This window comes from Cydia strobilella, chromosome 6 (assembly GCF_947568885.1).
Source record: "Cydia strobilella chromosome 6, ilCydStro3.1, whole genome shotgun sequence".
NCBI classification, from domain to species: domain Eukaryota; kingdom Metazoa; phylum Arthropoda; class Insecta; order Lepidoptera; family Tortricidae; genus Cydia; species Cydia strobilella.
Window position 1 is genome coordinate 18,792,790 of NC_086046.1, and position 26,808 is coordinate 18,819,597.

The 26,808-nt window shown below is 35.8% G+C and overlaps 3 protein-coding genes across 6 annotated transcripts in view; 1 reads left to right on the forward strand and 2 right to left on the reverse strand.

Annotated features, from left to right (window-relative positions):
* The window catches only part of LOC134742211 (uncharacterized), a 547,188-nt gene that overhangs the window by 258,941 nt on the left and 261,439 nt on the right, over positions 1-26,808 (reverse strand). The gene's annotated exons all lie outside the window — the stretch shown is intronic.
* LOC134742218 (uncharacterized) overlaps positions 1-26,808 on the forward strand; it is a 43,964-nt gene that overhangs the window by 3,910 nt on the left and 13,246 nt on the right. The gene's annotated exons all lie outside the window — the stretch shown is intronic.
* Positions 14,999-16,938, reverse strand: LOC134742198 (sodium-independent sulfate anion transporter-like). Its single transcript, XM_063675200.1, has one exon. The coding sequence runs from the start codon at positions 16,749-16,751 to the stop codon at positions 15,000-15,002; it is 1,752 nt and encodes a 583-aa protein (XP_063531270.1). The 5' UTR covers positions 16,752-16,938; the 3' UTR covers position 14,999.

Consider the following 26,808-nt stretch of genomic DNA (forward strand, 5'->3'; position numbering starts at 1 on the left):
TTATAGAAAATACCACATATATTAAAGAAATGGCTAACGCCTTCAACCCCTAGGCCACCTCGACACGGCGGAGCCGGTCCCAATTTCTAGACTATATTTAATAAAATAATTTGATTTGGTCCCAAAGTTACCTATACATTTATTTTTCAGTGACAAAAGAGGAGGTAAACAGACATGTGCTTATAATAAAACAATTATCGTCTCGAAACGCAGAAAACCGAATAAATCCAAATAGACATGCGTTTATACGTGACAGCTCGTGGAATATTCCATTGACTGGTATTTTCAATGTGCTTTCATACAGGAAAATGACAGGCCGCAATACCCACGCGTTTTTTCACTTAGGGTAGGCTGTTCTCTTTGACGCTTGTTAGCAAACGGCCGAAAGGCGGAGAATTACTCGTACAGGCGGAATGCCGAAAGCAGTTCTACTAATACCTTATATTCTAGTTTTCAGGGAGATTGGTTTAGTGCGGTGAGGCGAGGCTTTTACGCTTTACCAAGGCGTGTTTATCAAAGGTAATGTTTCCTTTATTTATAAAAACCGGCCAAGTGCGAGTCGGACTCGCGTTCGAAGGGTTCCATACCATTACGCAACACACGGCAAAAAAAATATCACGTTTGTTGTATGGAAGCCCGACTTAAATATTTATTTTATTCTGTTTTTAATATTTGTTGTTATAGCAGCAACAGAAATACCTACATCATCTGTGAAAATTTAAACTATCTAGCTACCACGGTTCATGAGATACAGCCTGGGGACAGACAGACAGGCAGACAGACAGACAGACAGACAGACAGACAGACAGACAGACAGACGGACGGACAGCGGAGTCTTAGTAATAGGGTCCCGTTTTTACCCTTTGGGTACGGAACCCTAAAAACGATAAATAACGCAAAACAGGCGGACTTAACCGCGGCCTGACTACGGGAAAACAGGATCCTGCATCCGATTTCGGATCGGATAATGTGAAAACGCTCTTAGTAGGCTGCGTAATGAAAATATATGTCATTGTCAGTGGCTATTACTTATTAATACCTACACTCAATATTTCTTATTATTTTCCTAAATATGAATACTTGTAACTGATACAGTGAATTCAGCAACTTACCACATAATGTGGCTTTACAAATACATTAGATGTTACACTTAATTGGAATAAATTCATTCGTAAACGCCGAGCGTGTTCAATTTCCTTGACATTCTACACTGACGGCACGTCATGTCACTGACAGCGTTACCATTGGCAGCATAAAGGCACAGAATAAGTAATAGTATTATCATACAGAACGGCCACGCACCGCCCCGCCCCGATGCGAATTACTTCGCCCCTACCTCGCCCCGCGACAGCAGATTGACGACCGTTTGCCGACCGCTCCGAAGCAACTTACACAATGACGCATGACGCGTGTACGGACGTGCCGTTCACACATAGAAACGCAAATGATTTTTGATGTATGACGTGTCCGCCCTGTGATAAAGGTACAATAATATAGAGAAGAAACACGCGTGCGCCTGTAGAACATGCGCAATGCGAAGAAATTAAAAACACGTTTTAACTTCTAATAACATACTTACCAAAAACAACCTGCGTAATTTAGTCGGGTTCATTGTTACCCACCAAGAACCGGGGGTAATAACAATATGTCTACCGTTTTGACGCGGCACTTAGGAATAGGGTATTCATTTTCTCGGAAACGTTCGTATTTGTCATGCTATTGCTTCAATCAACCTCAGTACTTTTTGTACTGAGACTGACTAACAGACAAGTTCGTACGTTTCCGTGAAAATACGATGGCAAATAATTATGCACTACACCTGTATCTAAACATCTAAACTGACTTAGTCCCTCACTAAGCTATCTTCTACCAGAATGCGAAAATGGATAAACCGTCTGAGTAACCTATCCTTAAGTTCTAGGGTTATAAATGCATGAACTGCGAGTTTCTCGAACGCACCCCCACCCAACGAGCAAATAGTACCACTTCCGTTGGTTTCAAATATCCGCACCGCAAAGCTTACAGATATACAAACTTACACTTTCAGCTCAAAGCGGCGCCAAAAATCCAGAAACTCTCACTAACTGTACTCAGTCACCGTCATTGTTCTAGTTCACCACCCGCACAAGTAAACTTGCCAAGCTTACAAAAACAAATTTACACTTTCAGCTCAAAGCGGCGCCAAAAGTCCACAAGCCCTCAATTATTGTACGCAGTCATCGTCATTCTTTTAGTTCACCACCCGCACAAGTAAACTTGCCCAGCTATACTTAGGATGTTCTTAAATTTTGGAGCGTTTTAGACTTGATATGCTCCATATGCTCGGCTTATTTATGAAGGAAATTGTGGGAATTTAAATAGACACGCTAAATAAGTTTAGGTGACATGGAAACGTAAGAACAGCATTGAGGGTGATATTTTTGAAGATCAACTTGACAGAAAGGAAATAAAGGTTGAAAGAGCATACGCAACCATTATTATTGAAAAGATTTCTATTTCTGTAAATAAAGCTTTGTCATATTTTATTTTATTGTTATTTATTTAATAAATCCTACAGCTATCTTTACAGTTTCCCAATGGTGTAGTTAGTAATCCTAAAGACATACTCACAATCCATATAATTAATTACCTATAAAAATAAAATGAAAAATATATTTATTTTGCACACAAAGATGGGAATTTGCAGATGGAGTATACATGAGGTTCAGGTTGCGCGCATACAGCGGTACATTTAAAACAGTATGAACAGGGGTCCCCAAACAAGGCATAGCCTGTATCTTGGGCGACCAGTTAGTGAATTAAAAACTAGATTGAAAAAAAAGTATGTCTAAAGGTGAAGATAGGTGCTAATGCTAATAACCTTAGCTACTAGGGATTTACGTTGGTCAGTCTGTCAGTCAAGTCTCTTAAGGCTAAGTGTCTATACCTATAGGTTAAGTGTCTAATTATGTAACATAGAGTACTACTACATATGGACAGAAATTGAGCACCTATGACAAACAAATTAAAAATAATAGAATTTCAAGTTTATGCCAAGTTTTAGAAAATGACACCATTAAGCTCGTAGAGCCCGTATAGCGAACTTTTCAACGACTTGTAACTTGTCAACAAAGTGAGGGAGTGTCATTATAAATAGGTCTCATATTAGCATAGAAATTTGACATCAATGAAGACATTCACACAATTTTTATTACAAATGCTATGAAAAGTTAGTTTGGCCCGAATCCAGAATTGTAGAGCATTCGCATAGAACTAAATTCAGTGCATCTAAGCCAAAACGTGGAAAACTGCATTCCACTGAAAACTAGGTTACCAAACGGAAACCCAAACTAAATTCCAGTGCTGCCAACAAACAGAAACAAACACATTAAACAATTACCGGCCAGATACAATGCTGCCAACATAACGTAAAGGTCCTAACTCACCTATGTTCTATATCAGGGGTTCCCAAACTTTTTTTAAGCACGCCCCCCTGCTGCCTAAAATGAAATTCCCACGCCCCCCTTCGTACCTATGTTCTAGTTTTCAAAATCAAACAAGTTTAATTCCCGAGGCCCCGCGCCCCCCTTCAAATGCGGTCGTTTCCCTCTAGGGGGGCGCGCCCCCCACTTTGAAAACCCCTGTTCTATATAATCTATATCTATGATAAAATTTACTGTCCTATAATATACCCTATTGCCACGGCATAAGATCCCTAAACGATCATTCAAGCGAGTTGATGTTTGTATTCACTTTGCTTACCAAGCACAGATCAACAACTGAGGATTTACCGCGAAAACAATAAATCGACTCGTCAAAATCTGCCTCTCTATCACTTGCGTATTCGAACGATAGGGAGGCAGATAACGAAACTGATTTTCGATTTTCGGGGTAGGTTTTAAAGTTTAGTCGAATCTAGTACTAGATTTTTTATTCAAAATAATTAAAAAAAATAGTTAAAATCTATTTACTTAATTAAACAAACACTTAATAAAACATAATGTGAATAATACAGACACGCATATTCCATAATTATGAAGTCATTCTCACAAAAAAAAGCTAGAGTACAAATGCTTACCTATATAAGTAATTAAAAAGGGATGCGGCAAAAATCCTATTTCCACCGTGCGTCGATGAAACAACTCATAATATGCAATTAAGTCTAGACTGAGTCTAGAACACTACAAGACTATATCTGGAACTACATAACCTATACAATAAGTAACTTATAAAGCCTCGTATATAACAACGTCCACAGTTAAAAATAAACTCTTCATACTAATGCGTAAGGTTTAAATTTAGAACAACATCATGAGCTGATACGAGTTTATAAGGGTTACAAACTCTTTCATTGATGTGGCGGTGAAACGTGCGTATTTTTTGTTTAGAAGATAATAAGAGTAAGTATGTATGAAACATACAGGTAGTTAAGACCTTTTTAGGTTGAATAGAGAAAGCAGACGATCTATTCAAGCTGTGTGCTTCGTAGCCGTATAGGATATGAGACTGGATTATATTTTTGCCGGAATAAGTATTGAGAAAACTATTTCTACATTTACAACACACAACATTTTTTTATTTAAATGACTACATTTACGAATATATATAAATTAAAACACGACCGCAGGGAGGAATTACCTATTCGCACGTGTATCGTACAACGTTTTACAGTACATATCGCCCTTAAAACTTTCGACATATGCACGAAAAGTGCACTTTACTCACTAGTGCGAGAAAGTAGCACCATATGTACTGTAAAATAGATATTAAGGAAAAATATTTGTCCTTCGTGTTTGTATTTGTATACACAAATGATAATACCTATATTTATATATTTATTTAATTAATCGAAAATACATCAATACCTTTATTAAACCATCATATACAAAATATTGTCTTCGGTTACCGCGATAGTTACTCATGAAATAAAACTATGAAAACGGATTATATCGCGTATATTGAATTTATAATACATCCCGACGTTTCGAACTCTTTACAGCGTTCGTGGTCAACGGGTGACTGAGGAAAAATTACAAAATGCAAAAATACCCACATACTAAAATAATGAACAATCATAGACTACAAACTTTAAGGCTGGTTGTACATGCAAAATCGGTTCATAAGGCTAGTTATACACTATAATTATTTTTCAAAGATAGATATATATATATATACGCGATAAAAAAAAAAAAAACGTCGGGATGTATTATAAATTCAATATACGCGATATAATCCGTTTTCATAGTTTTATTTCATCATATACAAATTTAGATCTGAACAAGTACAGTCAAGTCACAAGTGTAAAAATATGGGTGCACTCGTCATACTCGAAGAAAATGGAAACAACACTGAATTTTTGGTTAACTTAAACTGTGGAGTAATTTGTGTTACCAATTGATTAAGATTTCGATATTTGAAAATCTGTTATTTATATCAAAGAGGATATAATAAGATAGAGTGGTACTGCCATAGTAAATTTTGTAACCGCTATAAATTCACTGCCATCTATCGACACACTTTAAAACTAAAAATGAAGATTTATAAAAATACGTTAAAATGTATTTAAATATGGATAAATGTTTTTTTTTTTATTTGCATTAATTATTTTTGTATGATTTTGACCCATTTTCTTTCACTGATATGCGTTAAAATTATAAATAACAAACGAAGCCGTCAACACCCTCTATACGAGAGTAGGCCAAAACTAGTGGCGCCCTCTGATCGAAAATTAAATTTTCGTGATTTTCGAGGCACGTTTTTTCCTTAGACTGTATCCATCTATTACGGAGTTATATCTATCTTTGTTTATATGTAATCGAATGTTATTACTCGCTACGCATCTCACTCACACCAATGTGAAATAATGACAATAATGAACGATCAATTTAACTAATCAAACGTATGAATTAAAACAAATGAAAGCGGGAAAGCGTGAAGCTACATCTAAATGTAGATTAAAACTACTCAAAACCATTAAAGAGCATAACTAGACAATAGTAGACATGGACTTACGATACAGTTTCCTGTTATTCCGCCATACAATCTAGCCCAAACGGCCAGTTTACAGCCGTTAAGCGACTCTAATACAGCCATTGCTAATAATGACTTCCTGGAAAAACCCCCATTCTCACTTTCTAAACGTGTATTGCTGGATAATGGCTTTTAAGGAGACGCTATTTTGTTTAGTGTGTTAAATTATTAATATATTAATAGCAGGTGTGCATGTTTTCACATTATCCGATTCAATGTCGTTAGCCGGTCGTAGTTCTTTATAGATTGCGCCAGGATAGATTTTCCTGTCCATCCCTAGAAATGTGTAAAATTTTCGGTTTTTAGTGATTTTTATGGCCAGGATGCCCTATTAGCCAAATCTAAAAATAAAACTCTTTTCTAAAATAAATATTGAAAACCTGATTCTTTCAAATCTGGACTTTCTTGGACTGATTCTACTCAGAATCGACAGCATTCTCCATCCTGCCATTAAAAAAAGCTGTCCCAAAATGTCCATTCCATTACGTCATGTTTTAGTGTAAAAAAAAATCATTTGTATGTGCGTGACGTAGTATGTACAATTTTCATACAAATTTTGGGACATTTTTTTATCATCAGGATTGAATAAGCTAGTCTTCTTCTTCTCTCGTGTCAAGGTTCCCCTAAACAGTGGATGCCCAGAAAGCAGCGGTGCTGACAGCCCGGACCGTGGCGTCTTTCAGGTCGGATTCAGAGCAGGAGTGCGGGCACGCGGGGCAGTCCAGCAGGTGCACCATAGTTTGCGGTGCTGTGTCGCAAGCACATTGGGTAGAGTGGCCACGAAGCAGTCCCCATTCAGCCATGCTCTGCTTACAACGGCCAACCTGAGACCTGTTCATCGCCTTCCAGATGGGCCATGGTTCTTTGTGGCCGGGTGGTGAGTGCTCCGACACTGGTACATATATACGCTAGTAATGAGTTGAAAAAATCCAAAAACACTACGATCTGTGAGAATCAGGTTTTCAATATTTATTTAAGAAAACACCCAGTTGCCAACCCCATTGCTAAAACAGAATGCACGGCCACACCGTCATAAAATTTCCATCACACCCACGCGTGTCAAAGGTTAAAAATGTCCACATAAACTATGGGCAACCAGAAAATAGTGTAAACAAAGAATAATAATGGCGGTTGTTTATGCTGGGCGTTTTTCAGAATCACCCTTTGCGGCCGAGATGCGAATCTGGGGTTATTATGGCGATCGATAAACATGTTTTATCATGCTTTAAAGCGTGTGCTTTTTGTTGGGATAAATGAATAAGTATTCCATAAAATTGCGCGTTTTTGTATACCTTATTTTAGGATTTGAATAAAAAAGTACAATTTAATTCATTCGTTATTCTTTTAACGTATAATTATTACTTCTTTCTACTTCTTCTATGACTATATTCACTATCATTGTTGAAACTAGAATAGGCCTACGACTTATGTAATTTTTTTTTCATATCGGCCTAAGCCTATGCTGGCGCAATGTATGAAAACCTTTGACAGTTTCCAACCACATTATTAACGGATTTCATTATTTTTCCTAATAATTAAAACGACACAGATTTGGCGTTTTCTTATTGCACAATTCAAGGAACCGTGTGACGACAGTTCAAATCATAATAATCAATATTATTATAAAACGCAATCACAACTTAACATGAACTCTTCGTTTCTCCGCTCGATACGAAAATAATTTTAAATTGCAACGAAATTGCGTACCAATGAAAAAGCTATTTCCTCGCCGAATAAAACTGAAAGTAGAGGCTTTCATAGTGAGTCGTGTTTAATGTCCCTGAAAGCTATTAACCAGCGTTTACAGGACACTTATATGGCCAATGAATATTTTATATAGCCCCGAGTGGCCTGTTTTTATTTCGTTACTTTGACGATGCTGAGACTATGACACGTTTTATAGTAAAAAAAAAACAAAGTTGGGGATTAAATAAACGGTTTACAGTGCTAAAATTACAGAAAAAGTTAAACCTTATTTAAGTCATTCCGATTGTTAAATGAAGTGTTTTTAAATAATAAAACAATACTTTGATTAATGAACTCGCCGAATATGGTCAGGATACTCAGGATTATGTATCTATCTACTCATAAAGTATGTACGGACATCTCGAGATGTCGACACAATAAAAATAAAAATATTTGCGCTGAGCGGACCGACTGAATGTCCGACGGTCTTCTCCAAGGAGTTTTTAGTTTTGGCCGAAGTGATTGCCAAGTCATTATATTATGTATTAAAAATTAAAGATCGGAGAGAGAGATTGATACGGTTTTAACACCCCCTTGCACTGACTAAAATAACCGACTTGGTTTCACATTACATCTTAAAACTTTTTTGTAAGTAGTAGAAGAATTGCGTTGCGAGACTTGCATCTTTTTACATGTAATGTTTTTGATAGGATCTTATCTTTTTTTGTAGGTAGTCTTTCTTTTCGGTTACTACTTCTTGGTTTTATTGGTTTATAAATGAGACTTCATTATATTTGTACCTATTACGTTTTTGACATTTTTATATTACAATAACTTGACATTAGAATTAAGATTTAACTTGTAAATGACAATGATTTTACTGTAAGTTTATTATGTGTCTAAATAAATGAATTGAATTAAACTAGCTAGGTAGGTTTAGCCTAGGTACACCTGTACCTACCTAAGTTTGAAGTAGGTAAGTTCATTTCTAAATAGGTACTTCGTAAACTGAAATAGATGTCATATATTAAAGAAAAAGTGACGAAGCCCTCCAGTGGTAAAGGCTGGATTCGAATTATATATAATATGATAATGATACAATCACAACCATAAAAGTGTGACAATTGGCGTTATTATCGCTAAAGAGAGGCATTCAAGTATTAGTTGTTATAATGACTCAAACACTGTAGGAAGTGAACTAATCGATCCCCAAACAGTCAATACCTACATACATTCAAAGGCATACCTTCAGAGCCCCACTCCAAAACTAAACAAATGAGTGACGCGTTGCTATTGGCAACAATGTATGGCTCATTTGTTAGGTATTTCATTACCTATGTCTGAAGCAGGCACCGCTTGACAAGGGCTGGACCCAAAGCGTACAACTTTATTCAACAACCAAATGATAGTAAAATTAACTTTAACGATGATGGAATAGAGACTAAAGATGATGAGAGCGAACTTGGTAAATGATTTGGAAAGTTTAGATTTTAATAATGCACATGCAAATTCAAATCATAATGTAAATACAGTTAAAGTTGATTTTGATAAAATTGAAGAAATATTGTATGTTTAAAAGGTATCAGGTAGTGTTAATATTAATATGCGGGTTTGTTTAGATGTGACCTCAATTATTCAGGCGTTTAACGGGAAGTAGGGATTAATGGATGGAGAAGGGTTTATTACGGAATTTAAACCGAATCATTGTTTATTCATAAATTGTTGGGACAGCTATTCAAGTGTAATGGCACAATAGCCTTTTCCCCTCACTAGCTCGGAAAGCCGTCTTTTATCCTTTAAAACAAGCGGGGAAAAACGCATTTTATCCACTAGTGGGGAAAGTAATTTGACCTTGGATGGAGCGTGTTTAAGTAGCTTGACAGATAACAAAACGTAAAACGCTCATAATAATGGTTCGTTCGATATTAATTATCATTAAATAAATGATTTTAGAATCGAATAAAAATACCAGATTTAGCTTTTTTTAATGATTTTTTGTCATAAACATTAAAATTCCATAATAAACGTTTGCTTTTTAATAATTATGTTAAATATAATTCTGAACGCACAAGTTAAGTCGATGCAATTTCAAAACGCATCATTTCATACGTCAGAAATGTCAACATTGACAACAAAAATTTTGCTTTAAAACTTCTCACGTAAAAGTACAGAATTTCGAGAGTTTTTTGTTATAATATCGTAAAAAAATGAGTGATTCCAGTTGATGAAGATGATCTAACGCCTGTGGATGTTGCACTTTCCTCGCTATAGTGAGGGGAAAAGTTTTGTGTTACACACGGGTGCAAATGTATTTTACTTCTCGTGTGTTGAAACACTCGCTACGCTCAGGATTCTCTTTTAGAACTACTCGCTTCGCTCGTGGTTCAACTATAGAATCCTTTCGCTTGCTCGTGTTTCAATTCCACACTCGCGGGTAAAATACAACTTTGCACCCTTGTATAACAATAGTAGATTGTTAACCAAGGGATGAAAGGCACTCATTCCTGCCGAGGTATTTTGGCGCTCGAACGCAGTGAGAGCGCCAAGAGTCTGAGGCAGAAATGATGCCTTTCACCCGAGTTAAACACTCTACTTTTCATTTCGAATACGAGAAAAGTAAAATGCATGGGTTTTTTAAAAAACATGACTAAGTATACATTTTTATAGTATTTCTTGAGGGTACTTTGAATTAACAATTCAGGCAAAAGTATCGTTATTTATGGAATGGAGAGTCAAATACTAGAATGGAAATTGTATAACAAATCCATTTAAACTTAAATTTCAATTGCTTATTGTAAACAAATTAATAAAATCGTACATCGAACGTAAAATGCTCTAGTGCAGACACGTATCATTTTCTGCACACCTTTTAGAACAACAATGACCCTCTTTCAGAGCATGAGAAATGAAAATAACTATTATTGGCTGTAGTTTTCGTTCTACTATTTTTCCAATTACGTTATATAAAATATTAAGTAATATAATATAAATTTCGAATTAATGTCGCTGAAAAGATGAAAGAAAGTTCTTTGTACGAATAATTCAATCAGAAACACCTTTCCAGGTACTATCATCCTGTTACGTATCGCCTCCATAATTCAATATGACAAAGACTCAATCTTTCACAGATGGCGCATTTCCTTGTAGCAAATCAGTATATAACGCCGGAGCTAATCACCTGGAAACTATTCTCTATTCAGAAGCTTGAAATTTTACACAAAAAACGGTCCACGGTGTCTCTCGTGCCCACCCGGCCAATTTTCGCAGAGCTCTGGAACTTCCACGAATACCCCCGGACGAAGAATGTTTAAATATATGTCAGGAAGGGTGGGAAGCTCTCGTGATTCTGGCGCGTAGGCAAGAGAACGATGTGCTCACTCAACCGTTGTTTCCACGTGATTTGACATGTCATTGCCATGACTTCGTATGACAGATAAAGTTAAATATCAGGCGAGCGAAATTCAGTCGCACGCGAATATTCCGTTCTTGAGATGTTCGTGACGACGCAATAATCGTAATGGCTTACTTGTAATGCGATTGTCGTCGTAAATTTTGGGCTTGTGTATGTCTTTATTTTGACAGGGCTTTTGAGGTCAATGATCGCGGTGGGCTTTATGATGTTATTGTCTATGCCACAGTCACATTTAACCTACACATTCAAAACAAATTCAATTGCAAGTCTAACAATGCAACTTAGGGATCTCTAATATTACTTACTTATGTACTTATTAAAGTGTGTGACACATAATACTTCAGAATATTCATGACCCGAGTAATAAGCCATCCAAGTTTTGCTAAAAATACGTAGCCTAACTTTTTCAATAAAGATATTAAATTACCAAGTCATATCCCAGCAGGATGTCTCGGAATCAAAAATTTATTTTCTCGGCTACAAAATATTTTCCTCCAAAACGGGTGATCGGTTCTTTCAAGATTACCATTTTGTGCGGGATGGATTTCCGCATGTTATTGGCAGTTGAGATTAGACGACGGAACCTGCTCAGACTTGCCGGTCTTAGAGGCTTTTGGTATAAAGCTAATTTGGCATCGGTACCTATATAAATATTGCGTAAAGAAAATGCAGGCAGAAAATAAAATTAAATGAATAAATAGTTATTACACATTTAAAAAGTATTTACAAGTACTTAACTTTCCTGCTACCCAAAGGTTGTCTGGAAGAGATCGCTTTTTAGCGATAAGACCGCCTGTTGTTACCTAGTCTTAAGCGTGTATTTCGCTTTCTGTGTATTTTTTTTTAACTTTATGGTGCACAATAAAGAATATTTACTTACTTACACCTAAACAATAAAACGTCAATTCTGATTATGATCTCAGTTTATTGAAATCTTATTGCTGGTTTATTTATAGCATATACTTAAGCTAAAAACTTTAAACCTGTCAACGTTAGTTTTCATACAAAAACATTCCTTAACAAATTAAGCTTTTGTTCCACTAGTACACAATTGAAGATAGACCAATCCTTAAATCTTGCATCAAAAATAAACGCGTCACCACATTATCCTAATCGAAACCTCAGCACATATTTAGTTGATGGGATAAAGAGTATAAATCTGTCATTTTCAGACTGCTGAATCACGTTAATAAATTTAAGGAAACTGCACACCCTCTGACGCATCGACATCGACGCAATGGGGGACGGCTGATAAGGGCCCCTTTTGGAAACAGGTGACGATCGATTATTCCAAAAACCTAACAAATATTTTGACAAATTTAAAATTCCATCATCATAACGTGTGAGTATATCATTTTCTGTTGACATTATGTATAACAATATTCCTCCACCTATTCGTGTTATGAAAACTAAGCGTAGTTTCAAATTTCATTTCAAAAAATTCCTTTTAGAGAAGCAAAGTTTGGGAATTCCTTACGGTTACCTGGTTGCTGATTACCGAATTTAGTCTTAGTAATCCTGCTTAAAAATAAAGATTTTCTCTAAATCACATTTGCCACTACATACATGCTAACCACACTGACACTTCTATGTCACAACTATGTGCAAGCATTAAATGTCTCTATAGTTTAAACTGTGTCACTAGTTATTTATTAATAATTAATTAGGTAAGTACTAACTTTCGACTATTTCATTATTTTCAAAATCAGTGCTTTTCCTAATGGGTGAAGCGTAATACTGAACCAGAACCTTTTTGTTTTGCTGCAACGCACACAGGATTTTTATTTGTATAAAACAGTATTTTTATGTATTTTTTCCTTTTTCTCTATTAAAATGTAAAAATCTATGTGACTTATTTGTTGTTGTAATTTTTATTTTTTTTCTAGATTGTTCTGTGTACTTATGTCATTTTTGTATTTGAATATTTTGTTTGTATTGTGGCAAACAAATAAACAGTTTATCTATCTATCTATCTATCTATCAACAACAATTGAATTTATTACAGCTTATTTTGACGATCATAACTTTGACTGTGTTTATTCAATTTTAAATTTAAATCGAAATCAGATTCCCTATGGAAGCGTAAGTTCGTATCCTACCGACTGCGCCATGTAAAATATGTAGGTCGGAGGAGCAAGTAATACACGTAAGTAATACGCGTAAGCTAGTAATACACGTAAGAAGTGTATGTGGGGTGAGATTACAAGATAGAATTAGGAACAGTGTGATAAGGGAAAAGTGTGGACTGAGCGAAGATGTAGTGACAAAAATTGAGAAAGGTATGTTGAGATGGTTTGGACACGTGGAAAGAATGAGTGAAAGGAGGCTAACAAAGAGAGTATATAAGGGAGAGGTAGAAACGGGAGTTGGAAGGGGCAGACCTCGGCGGACTTTCTCTGATCGGATCGGGGAAATCCTGAAGAAAGGCCAGGTCAAGAGCACCCTAAACCGGCGAGCGTGTATGAGGAATGTTAAGAAAGTGAAGGAAGCGAAAGAGGTATGTCAGGATCGTAGCAAGTGGAAATCCGTGGTCTCTGCCTACCCCTCCGGGAAATAGGCGTGATTATATGTATGTATGTAAGCTAGTTGTAAGACTGATTCTTTATTTCTCTACCCACACATATGAGTATACATATATAGGTATATGACAAAATTCGATCGTATACAGTATCGTATATAGTATAAGTTTTGGGCAACTTTTACTATGGGACCAATCACGATGTCGCGAAATAAAAATTAACCCTCCCATGGAAAATGGACCAGCCAAAATGTATGAGACACCCAAATTTCTTTCGCGATTTCGGGGTTGGTCCCATAGTAAAAGTTAATACAGTGGTATAATCCCAAAACCTCCCTGGCAACGGGATTGCACATATTTTTTAGGCTACCTTGTATATTATTAATTCTCTAAATAGAGTAAAACAGTATTAAAAAACAGTTGCAATTGATATAAATAAGAACACATTTTTTATTAATTTAAAACTTGACTTAATTACTTTTAATAATAATTCTGTATCTAAACATTTCATACATTTTTAGTAAAAACGCTATCATTATTACAAATGGCTTGTGCTGCAGTTGCACTGATAAATATGTAGTACGTAATTTTGAAAAGCTGCTTGAGATTGATATGACTTTTATCAGTCTTAGTTAAGTACTAACAGACACTTAGGATTTACTCTTAACAGGGAGTTACAGACAAATAATAACAGTGGACTTGTAGAGGTAGGAACCAAAACCTAAATAAGGATAGGTAACTCACAAAATTTTGTATTTATTGTAATAATGATTCCATACTTATTAATATATATATATATATATATATATATATATATATATATATATATATACAATATATATAATACTTTCGATTATAGATATATAAAAGGTGCTAGCAAAATTTCAGACTCCCATACTAAATGTTTACAGGTTTATAATGTAACTAACAGATGTTAATGTTAATTATAACGATGTTAACTACGTTAGCTATGCAAAAATGATATTGTAACATGCAATTCCTTAATTACAATTATACTTACTTGTTAAAACCGAATTTTAACAGATAAGAGTGTTTTTTGGAGTTTCCAACAAAATATTTGAGAAAAGCTTAAAAGGGAGCAACTTTCCTACCTCCAAAATGAACAATCTAAAATTTATTGTGCAAGTCTAATTAAAATAAATTTAAGAGGTAAGTGCAACCAATTAGATAGCACACGCAGTGCAAGTGTTTTTTATACTCGTATTAATTTCATAGATGTTTAAAATAACACTTGCACTGCGTGTGCTATAAAAATCGTTGCAGACTTATTTTTGTTCTAACTCTATCATGATTAGTTCATCAACACTTAAAACAGTAATTCGTGAAATAACCAAAAACTAAACTATTACGATTTTACGGTTTTATTAGAATGTCTTCAGAGTTAGAGGCAATTACAAACCTGTCAGTATATTTAGGGTTAATGTCAAGACATAAGTTAACAATACTATTGGAAAAATTCAAAAACATAACTTTTCGGCCTGTTTTGTCCAAATCTTGAATTACAGACATGAGGTTTGAAGCCACGGTGGAGTCCATTTTTTTGACATTTGAACCATCTATGATAATTGCTGCATTTCTTGCATTTTGAGCTGCTTGCAATGCTTTGCGCCGAACATGTTCAGCCGCACAATACGACAATTTATCAGGTAAACATATTGATAAGTATTCTCCTTTTTCACATAATTTTGTAGTTATTTTCACAGATGGTCGTGAAACTGAATACAATAATATCGCGGCGTTAACAACTATTCCAGCAATAATCCCGTATTCTAATCCGATTAACAAAGAAAACGCCATTGTAATAAGTAACAAAAATAATTCAATTTTGCTGTTCCTCCATAATCTTCCAAATATATCGAAATCTATCATAGAAAACATTGCTGTAATAATTAAACCAGCCAGTGATGCTTTAGGTATGAAATAAAATGTAGACGTTAATAAACTCAAAGCTAATAATATTAGAAAACCAGTAAAGACACCACCTGCAGGGGTTTGTACTCCTGAAGCATTATTTATAGCTGTTCGTGTAAATGAGCCAGTTATAGGCATGCTTTTAGTAAATGAGCCAACTATATTGCACATTCCTAATGCCATCATTTCCTGAGTGGCATCAACGGGTTTGCCTCCTGCAAAGGCTTTTGCAATCGCCACGGACTCTAAAATAGCTACTAAGGGTAACACTATAGATTGAGGCCCCAGGACTGACATCATGTCACTAAATGTATAGGTTTCATTACCTACGGTTGTACTGAAAGGCGGTGGTTCTATTTTCGGTAGTCCACTTCCAATATCACCAATCAGAATTAGAGGTTCCGAGCCTGTCGATACCTTTAGGATATATGCTACGATCATACCTGTTATAACAACCACAGCATTTCTAGCGAGTGAAACAAACCATCGAAGTTGCTTTGTTAAGCCGTCAGTACGACTGCACCCTTGTCCAATATTCTTCAACACCAACAGTATACCGATTGTTAAAAATCCTAGAATCGGATCCCATACTTTCATACTCTTAAAGTTGATTACAAAATTGTACAAGGATTCTGAAAAATAATTTCCTGATTTTCCGTCGAGGCCGAATATCGATTTTAATTGGCCTGCAGCTATTTGTAAAGCAGCGGCGGTTGTAAATCCGGTAATGACTGGCATCGATATAAATTCAACCAAAAATCCAAGATGCATTATCCCCATACCAAGCTCCACCAGTCCAGATAGGAATGCTGCCAAAACAGCGAAGTCTGCTGAATAGCCAGAGACGTATTTCGATACCATTGTAGACATGATAGCTGTAGGTCCAACGGTGATATCCTTGCAGCTTCCTAAGAATAAGTAGACAAATCCTCCCATTAAGCCTGCATAAAGACCATATTCAGGAGACAGACCGGCTACAACGGCGTATGCAATGCCTTGAGGAATAGCGGTGAGTCCCACTGTGATTCCCGCAATTATATCTTGGATCAGTTTCGTCAGATTGTATTCTGGTAGCCATTCCGTTATAGGTAGTCTTTTCTTCACTGTCTTTACACTACACAGGTCTTTGGAACATTTTTTCAGTCTTCTACGTAATTGATTTCCATTTTCACTTGTTACAGTCAGAACTGTCATTATTTTAACAAGCTTCACGTGATTTAGCTCAAGAGCTACTGGGCGAAAACGTTGAAAGACATATCGACAAGACACTTATCGGTATCATTTGAGTGCTAATCGTGATATTCGTGATCTTGAGAGATGATATTGCGAAAACGAGATTGATAACGGGACTGATAATTTGAATCTCTTTAATATTATGCAAAAATGGCAATCTGTCCGCCCGTTTGACTGTTTACTTCCACGGTTAAATTGCTGTAATTGAGGGAACTTCGAAAGTAGTGTTATTTTGAAAATTGCAAATATTTACTTTACTAGAAGCACTTTCTATTGTAGCAACAGTAAGCAAGATGCCTTGACAAGTGTTGCAGTAGCACAGGGATTGACAAAGTATGAAACGCTTCTTGTTTAGTAAATATTAGCGATTTTCAAAATTAATCCACTTTCGAAGTTACGCTAATGCACCTTACCGATGTTGACATTGAATTGGTAATTTAGAAAACGTTAGCAACTTAGGGATGGGTACCTACACGTTCTACATAACTACTTTGTATTTTGTACTGCGCTCCCTGGAGAGAGCGAACGAAAAGCTACAGGTACAGACCAACAAAATTAATGCACGCGCAGCCGCCGTGTAACCTACAACGCATGTAAAATAAATACCTACAAATAATAGAACAGTGGGTAGCGCTCTACACGTACAATAGGTATTTATAAAATAAGAGATATCGTCGTAGAGTTAATTTTCCTCGTTATAAGCCAATAAAGACCTTCAATGAGAAATTATTTTTAAAATATTGATATAATTTATAATATTACAAAGCGAATTTTAAAATGTTAACTGCATCTGCAAAACTGCATACCCACTTTATGAATGAAATTCATTTATATAGTAGGTATACACTTATAGCTTGCAGTACTTCGTAAATAAAAAAACTTACATTATAATACAGTACTTTCACATAACATAATAAAAACTTAGAAATAAAAACAAGAGAATACTACAATTAGATAGATACATAATATAATTAAATACATCAATCTTATCACGATAACGATGTCAATAAAACTTCGAGTTCTCGAGGATCTTCAACACGAGCAGCAATTAAAAAGTTTTTCTCAAATTGTGGATTAATTTCTAGACACAATTTTTCTAACCTAGTAATAAAGTTCAAGAAAACAATTCTTTGGCAACGATTGTGCAGTATTTTGAGCACGGACATAAGATTTGAAGCTACTGTTGTGTCCATGGTTCTCATGTTTGAACCGTCCAAAATAACAACGGTACTTAAAGAACATTGATGTGAAACTTTATTTACTTCATGACGAACGTGCTCGGCAGCGCAGTACAACATATGCTCTGGTAACTGCACAATTATCAATTCTGATTTGTCACCCTTAATCGTGTTAATGTCTACAACAGGCTTTGATGAAATATATAGTAAAATGAAAGCCTCTGTCGCAATACCTGCTAACATACCGTATTCCAGCCCAAAACATAAGCAAATTATGACTGTAATATTCCAAGTAAGAAATTCCTTTTTACATATCTTCCATAATTTGATAAACATCGCAAAATCAAGCATAGTCAGCATTGCTGAGATAATCAAACCGCCTAAAAGAGCTTTCGGTATAAAGTATAATGCTGAAGTCAATAAACTTAATGCAAGAAGAATGAATAAACTAGTAAAGATGCCACCTCCAGGAGTCTGAACCCCTGACGCATTATTCAAAACCGAACGCGAAAATGATGCCGATAAAGGCATACTTCTACAGAAAGACCCCAATAAGTTAGTAACACCGAGAGCAATCAATTCTTGAGTAGCATCCATAGTATTTTCCCCGGCAAACGCTTTATTGATAGCAATACTTTCAAGAATAGAAACAAAAGGTAGGACTATTGCACTAGGGCCGAGCGCTTGTAACATTTCAGTAAACGTGTATGTTTCGTCACCAACTATACTACTAAAAGGTGGAGCGGCCACTTTTGGGAAACCTCCTTCTATATCTCCTATTAAAACTATTGATTCTTCGCCCGTGGTTTTTAATAAAATGTATGCTACTGCCATACCTATGACAATAACTACAGCATTACGAGATAACGAAACAAACCACCTTAACCGTTTCAAAACGCCGTCGGTACGATTGCAACCGTTCCCTACCCATTTCAAAAATAAAAGAAAACCAATTGTAGATAAACCTAAAGAAGCTTCCCAAACCTGGATTGTATTCATATTCTTTACAAAATTTTGCATAGACCCCAGGAACGTAGTCCCTGACGATCCTTGAAGTCCTAGTAATGATTTAAACTGTGATGTTATAATTTGTAAGGCAGCTGCTGTTGTAAATCCACTGATAACTGGTTTTGATATGTAGTTAACTAAAAATCCAAGTCGTAATACACCCATTGATAATATAATAACACCGGTCATGAAGGCTGCCAAAACAGCAAAGTCAGCAGAGTAACCAGCGACGTATTTTGAAAGCAGCGTTGACATGATGGCGGTTGGTCCGATGGTAATGTCTTTGCAGGTACCAAGGAACAGGTAAACAACACCTCCTACCAATCCTGAATAAAGTCCATATTCTGGAGACAGGCCAGCTACATCAGCATATGCCAGGCCTTGGGGGATAGCAGTTAGTCCAACAGTGATACCAGCAATCATATCCAGCATTAGTTTTGATAATGTATACTCCGGTAGCCATGTTGTTATAGGTAGTCTCTTTTTAATCGTTTCAACACTGCATAACTTCTTTTCTACACATGACGATGGTGGTCGATCTTCATTTGAAGTTTGGTCTTCTGTTGTAATATTTGAAAGAGTCATTGTTTTTAGTGTTATACTACTTATATGAGAGTCACGACTATTTGCCGAGACATTGAAGCAAGTACTGACAGAAGCTTTAGTAGGACCTCGCTATCATTGCATGAATGCCCTGATATGTTTATTTGTCAAGATAGCCTGTGATTTCTTGTCATTATTTTTTAGGGTTTCTTGACTTTTTTATGTCTGAAAAGAACCGTGTTTCTCACCATTTATAATTGTCACAAAAAAACTGATTAGGGCAGTTAATTTCAGTATGGAGATTAAACTTTTCCTAATTTTATCTAAATAAAAAACGCAGATCATCTACAAGCGGTATAAGAAGGCAGTATGTCCTTAAACTTTATTTCAACAGGTGAAATTCCCTAAGGTCAACTAGATTCCTTTCCACAATAAGCACAGATATTTATGTGGTGTACTGTTTTTGTTGTTTATGTTATCTACTATTAAAGATAAGCAAGTATTGAACAATCACCTGAAACCGTCCTTACCCTTCAAGCTAAATCCTTAAAAGGCCCTTTTCAAAACCCACTTTTTAATTCCACACGCATGTCGCCATACGTCGTGATGCTATCGACATTTCAGCCGACCAACGATAGCAGGAGGTCATTCCGAGCCCTTACTGAGAGAACCACTATAAACCTGAGCTTCAGATTCTAACAAATATGTGTAATAGAGGAACATACTTATACTGGTCTGTTATAAACCATGCTGTTGGTGAGCGATAGGAACCTTTCCAGTTTCGAGTCCGGGTTGGCCAGATAAGGGTGTGATGGAGGTGCACGTGGCCACGCATATGTTTCTGGCATTACGGGGAACCACGTTACATGTGCTGATAAACCATTTGAAATTAACCTCTAAGAAGATGGACATAGAGTATCCGCCGGTTGGCTTCTATTGTTGGTTTTGGTCTTGGTACAGTTCCGTCTGCGTGTTTTAGTTGTAAACAAAGTTTTAATACTATTGTAATAGGGTTGTGAATAGAATGGAGTGGAGCTCAGGATTGTTTTGATACTTTTTGTTAGGTTTATGCTAAATTTGCAAATTAGCTTTTTGCTTCAGCTTAACTAATTGAAAAATCTTTAGCGCCCCGTGGAGGCAGTTTACATTAAAAATCAGTTTAGCAAACTTGGGGGGTCTGATATTGTAAGGTTAGTTTGTAATTATGACTGGCTAGTTTCATAAACTATGTGTTGGAGTTTTGTAAAGTTTTACTCTGTACACACTAGGAAAATATTCGACATATACCCGTTACACTTGAACAACAGAAAACAGACGAGACTAGATGGACGACTAACAAGAAACTAAGACGATTTTAAACAAGAATCGTTTGGTAGGTACGGAAGTAGCTTTTTTTATATTAAAATGTGGCTTTCCCTTTAGTAGGTTCAGGAAGGATTTGCGAATAACGACGTATTTTGATTCGGTAATAGGAATTGTGCAAATGCTCATAGAGCGCAACGTTGATCGGTAGTTTTATTATGAGCTCTTGCAAAGCGATAGCAGGACTATACAAGGGCCACGTGGAGCTACTTGGCGTTGACGCCAGAACGGTGGATAAACTAGTATCTAGATTAGTTCTTCATTATCCGCACACTTCTACACTATCAGTATTACACTTTATATTTAATGTTTACGTTAATGAGCAAAAACAAAAAAATAATCACGACTCGATATCACCAAGATGGCGGTCGACAAGCAACTCAAGTGGCTTTTTAAAAACCTGTCCTTCCTTGATACAAACAAAGATGACAAAGTGACATGATGACAAAGTGTGTAAACTCCCAGCTACCGTCAAAAATGTCACATATCACAATGACGTCAATGACTATTACCTACTTACTTTGGAGTTTTCCCGAGTATTCATTTTGGCACGTGAGAGATGACTTGTATCTAACAACGATGCCTGAAAGTGCATTACGGATCTATATGTGCATCACACTGAAATAAGCATATCACAAGCTATTGATAAACCTACAAATATATGTCGGATATGAAATATTCCCAAAAAGTAAAATGAAGAGTGACATCGTGGAAATGCCCAACGAGATGGGCGGACGAGATAAACAAAATAGCTGGTCCTAACTGGATGCAAATAGCCCAGGATAGAGCAAACTGGGCATCTTTGGAAGAGGCCGTCACCTGCGGAGGGGTTCTTGTAGATAAGTATTTTTATAATCTCAAAAAATTAAATTATAGATGTTAATCATAAGATAGAATAGTAGAAAAAGTATTTTAGTTATGTAAAAGTTGTTTAGTTGCGAGAAATAAAAAGCTTTTTAATTTTATTTTTTATGTGCATAATCTGAAGGTACAAATGATGATAATAACATCTTACCCCACCCATTTAACACATTCACCGCCGAGCTACGGTCGTAGCGCTACGTCGTTGCCGATAACATGGATTTCCTGGTATGTAGCGGATATGCTTCGTAGAGGCAAAACAACAACGTGTCGTGAGTTTAGCAGAATGGGTTAAAAAGGATTCAATTAAAGCAAAAAAGATTTCTTCCTCCAGCATCAAAGTGGCCAAAAAATAAACTAATTAACATTATATTGTCTTCGGTTACCGCGATAGTTACTCATGAAATAAAACTATGAAAACGGATTATATCGCGTATATTCCGGTAAAATCGGTTTTGCATGTACAACCAGCCTTAAAGTTTGTAGTCTATGATTGTTCATTATTTTAGTATGTGGGTATTTTTGCAATTTGTAATTTTTCCTCAGTCACCCGTTGACCACGAACGCTGTAAAGAGTTCGAAACGTCGGGATGTATTATAAATTCAATATACGCGATATAATCCGTTTTCATAGTTTTATTTCATAATTAACATTAGTTATAAAGTTTATCTTTTCATAAACTCCAAAGCACTTAAAAACTTAAACTTCATTAATTACTTCCACGTCATTAACTTTAAATCCGGTTTTAAGCAACTATTCCATTTTTAATACGCTTAAAGCCGTAGTGAATAGCTTAATAATTGTTAGGGGAGTGATGATCAATCATCGTGCGATGATTAGGTACAATGACTTTCATCAGTAGTTTTAAAACTGAATGAAAACGGGAGAATTAATTAATATACACGGTGGCTAAAAAATAAGTGCATTCCCGTTGGCAGGGAGGTTTTGGGATTATACTGCGCAACGGCTATGGGACTAACCACGAAATCGCGAAAAATAATTTGGATGTTTCATACATTCTGGCTGGTCCATTTTCTATGGGAGGGTATAGTACATTTCGATGCTAGTGCGGAAAGTATGTCATTACTTCACGAGTAGCGAGATATCTTGCCACGAGCCGCAGGCGAGTGGCAAGACTCGGGACGAGTGAAGAATGACATATCCGCACGTGTATTGAACGACGTTTTTTAATACAGTTGCGAAAAAATAAGAAAAGCACAAGTAGGGAATGGAATTCGAAACTTTTATATTATTAATTCTGTGACACTGACATCATTGACATTATGAAGAGGTGTTTTTCTAGCTTTTATTCGACTAGAATAGATTTTGTTATTATTATTGAACCCACTTCAATGAAAGTTTTTTTTTTCAAATGGATGTTCTATAAGACAGAAACAATTGTAAATATTAAAACATTGTACTACTATTACCTAAATATCGTTATTTACGATTATTTGTGTATCGTATATTTATAAAAACAATATCGAATGTTGCCTTTGAAAACTTAAAACATTCTTGCAGTAAGAAAATACGCCTCTTTTTTGACAGGCGTTCCGTTCCATTCAGACAATTTATTAAGAACGGTTTTTCAACATTAAAAAATAAACGTGTTATAATACTTATAATGAAGAGGTAAGTAATAAAATATGAAATATGCATATTTTTCGTAGATTACGACGTTTAAAGGAAACTAATATTAACACTCATCAATAAGTAGTCATGAATTGGAACAAGTAAAAATTTAAAAAAATTGGAAAAGTAAAAAGCACTAGTTCGCGAAAACCAACTTTCCGCACGCTAAACAGCCACGAAAAGTAGCACTTTTTGAGCAACTGTATTAAAAAATATTTTATTCGCGATTTCGTAGTTGGTCCCATAGTAAAAGTTGCTTAGTATAATCCCAAAACCTCCCTTGCACATATTTTTAGCCGTCCTGTATATTTTTTTAATTTAAATTGGTTAAATGAATAAACTCCCAAGCGAGGTTTTCTTGAGGGACTAAGTACAAAAATAAGTGTACAGTTTTCTACACATTCGGCAACGCGCACGTGATACCTAGACCACGATATTAAGAGTTGAATTGAATTTACATTCAAAGTGCTTTACTAGTATCTATTACATATACACACATGATTCTACAATCTCTAAAAAAATAGTAGGTATCATTTGCTAAATAGGTACTTATAGCAAAGGAAGGAACCAACGAAATTAATTGTAGAAAAAAAAATATTATTATCGTTTTTATCTTGAACTCTTCAAGTACCGTGTGCAAAAAGCGAAAGCTTGTATCAAATTTAAAAAATCTCAACACATGAAGGTTGAGACGTTAAGATTATTGCGCGAATATCTTTGATATCCTATCCAACAGGATTATCTTTTAGATAATCTATGTTAATAAACCTACAAGAGAAAGAAAATAAAAATATTGTTATGTTGTCTGGCAAAATCTATTATCTTCGACATCTATGTGATAAGCTTTATCAAATGTTTTTTTAAACCTATGAAAAATATCATAATATATAATCTTATTACCTTTTTATTACTACTTAAATAAATGTGGCTTTCCAGCTCAGAAGGGTCCATATGTTGTAAGTGCAATAAGGATCGCTGACCATCAGGTGATCCGTCTGCTCGTTTGCCTCCTATTTCATAAAAAAAAGGAGTTTTTCGTCTGAAATTCCAAGATAAATTCTGATAGAATGGTTCTTATCGCACATGAAGCATAAGGATAAGGACCCTTCCGTATGGAAAGCCACAAATAGTTGCTTTTTCATCTGGCCGGCCACAAATTAAAACTTACAAATACAAATGCAATATTTTCATGACAAAATGAAAATCCACAAACAAAGGAACGGAGAACCTTTTTATAGGCATCTGGGCAGCGAGAGGTCTTCCACAAATAAATAGAATAATTGATTGATCCAAATGCAAAATTCTAGGAAATAGTAGAAAATCGATAACTGCGATTGTATCCCATAAATAAATGATGAAGATTATCAGCGTATACAAATATGAATCCATTGTAACCCTTCTCTGCTCCAGGGGTGCCAAAGACCCCAAAACTTGTCTGATATATAGCAGAATTAATACCCACTTAGAATTAAGCCTCCAGAATCCATTGTCGCAAAATGTTCCAAGTTACAGACAATTGAGTGACAAATACTAAGAGATTTAAGTTTTGAGTTGTAACTAAATTTAATTATTGTTGGAAATCAAGCCCGAATAGATTTGGAACAGTAAGTTTGCTGTTAAGTTTAGGAGAATAGAATGGATTAAATTTGTAGTTCTGTCATATTAGAAGTTACTTACATAATTAATTATTATGTGACTGTAATTATAATTTCTTGTGTTGACAGCTTTGCTTACCTGAAACAAAGGTATTTAAAATTAGGATTTAATGTAAAAATATTGGTAATGGCTAACATATATTTGAATCAAAATTTTTGATCAAAAATACAAGAGGAATATTCTAATTGTTAAGCTTCTTTCCTGAAATAAACTAATCAAATCTAAGCAAATTATTTTAATGCCGCAATATGATAATATATCCTACTCATCATCTTCCTCGCGTTGTCCCGGCATTTTTGCCACGGCTCATGGGAGCCTGGGGTCCGCTTGGCAACTAATCCCAAGAATTGGCGTTGGCACTAGTTTTTACGAAAGCGACTGCCATCTGACCTTCTAACCCAGAGAGGAAACTAGGCCTAGTTGGGATTAGTCCGGTTTCCTCACGATGTTTTCCTTCACCGAAAAGCGACTGGTAAATATCAAATGATATTTCGTACATAAGTTCCGAAAAAGTCATTGGTACGAGCCGGGGTTTGAACCCGCGACCTCTGGAATGCAAGTCGCACGCTTTACCGCTAGGCCACCAGCGCTTCAATTTAACCTACTAACGCGACAGTTTATAAAACTGAAAACTAAAATTGTGTATTTTTTCCCCGGTGTTATTGTTATTACTACTTATCGCCAATTTTTATATCAAACCGCGGACTCAACCACTAACAAACATTCAAATTTTTCACGCTTCTTTGTACCAATAATGTTTCAATAAATTAGCAACACACACAAACCCCAAATAAGACCATACCTCATCTTCGAGTCATCGGGCCGTCGGCGGCAGGCGATTAATTCACGGGCCGAATTAATACCGTACAGTAAACGGAACGCGGCGGGTCGGAACAGTCGGAACCCCCGGCGGCGGGAGGGTTAACGCCTCGATTGCTTTGTATGGGTAATAAATGTTTAATAGTAAGCTTGTGATTAAGATGAGAGAATGCGTAGGTGTTTTTGCGAATTAAGTTTAGGTTAATTATGAAAAACTGGCAGAAACTCTTGCGAAGCTTTAATTATAAAAGCTTAATTCTGCGAGAGAAATTTGAACGCAAGTAAATACAGGTACCTACTCTGTTATAAACCAAAAAATTGCATATAAAAAGATATGAAAACACTTTAAGTATAGGTATTTGGCAATGTTTTTAAATCTCCTGGCTTTCTTAATCTGCATTTCCACCGTAAAAATAATATATTCATCGGATTGCAAAGACCGAACTGTTGCCAAGTTTCTAACAACGAAATGAAAAGCCGCGGGACAAATCTCCGGGAAGTCCATACAGACGTTACATGATCCGTATTCCGACTTAAAAAATAGTATAACAACATGAAACTAGCAAGTGTGTATCTCGCTTGCACCCATAATTTGGTAAGAGACTCCAATAATAATGATAAACTGTTGTAACATTTTTGAAATCCGAACACGCCTCACGCTCTTGAAATGTGTTGGAATGGTACCAATACGCTGGAGATGGAGGTCAGTTTTACTCAAGGGTATACTATTGCAGGGAAGAAAAAAGTAGTAAGGACACGGGAAAATTGTGTTTTAGTGTCTTTTTTGTGAAGGAATGTTAACGATAGGTGAACGTTCTTTTGAATAAAGTGCTAGTGAACGAGTATACTATTAAACCAGGAGGTTAGTGTTTAGAAACGTTAATCTTGGGTAGTCTAAAGCATGTCTAAGTACCTCGTTAACCTTTCATCAAGCCTTAAGCACATGAAATTACTAACA

Bases quoted from the DNA above. Each gene is read 5' to 3' on its own strand.
- LOC134742198 (XM_063675200.1), bottom strand. From the start codon at position 16,751: ATGACAGTTCTGACTGTAACAAGTGAAAATGGAAATCAATTACGTAGA.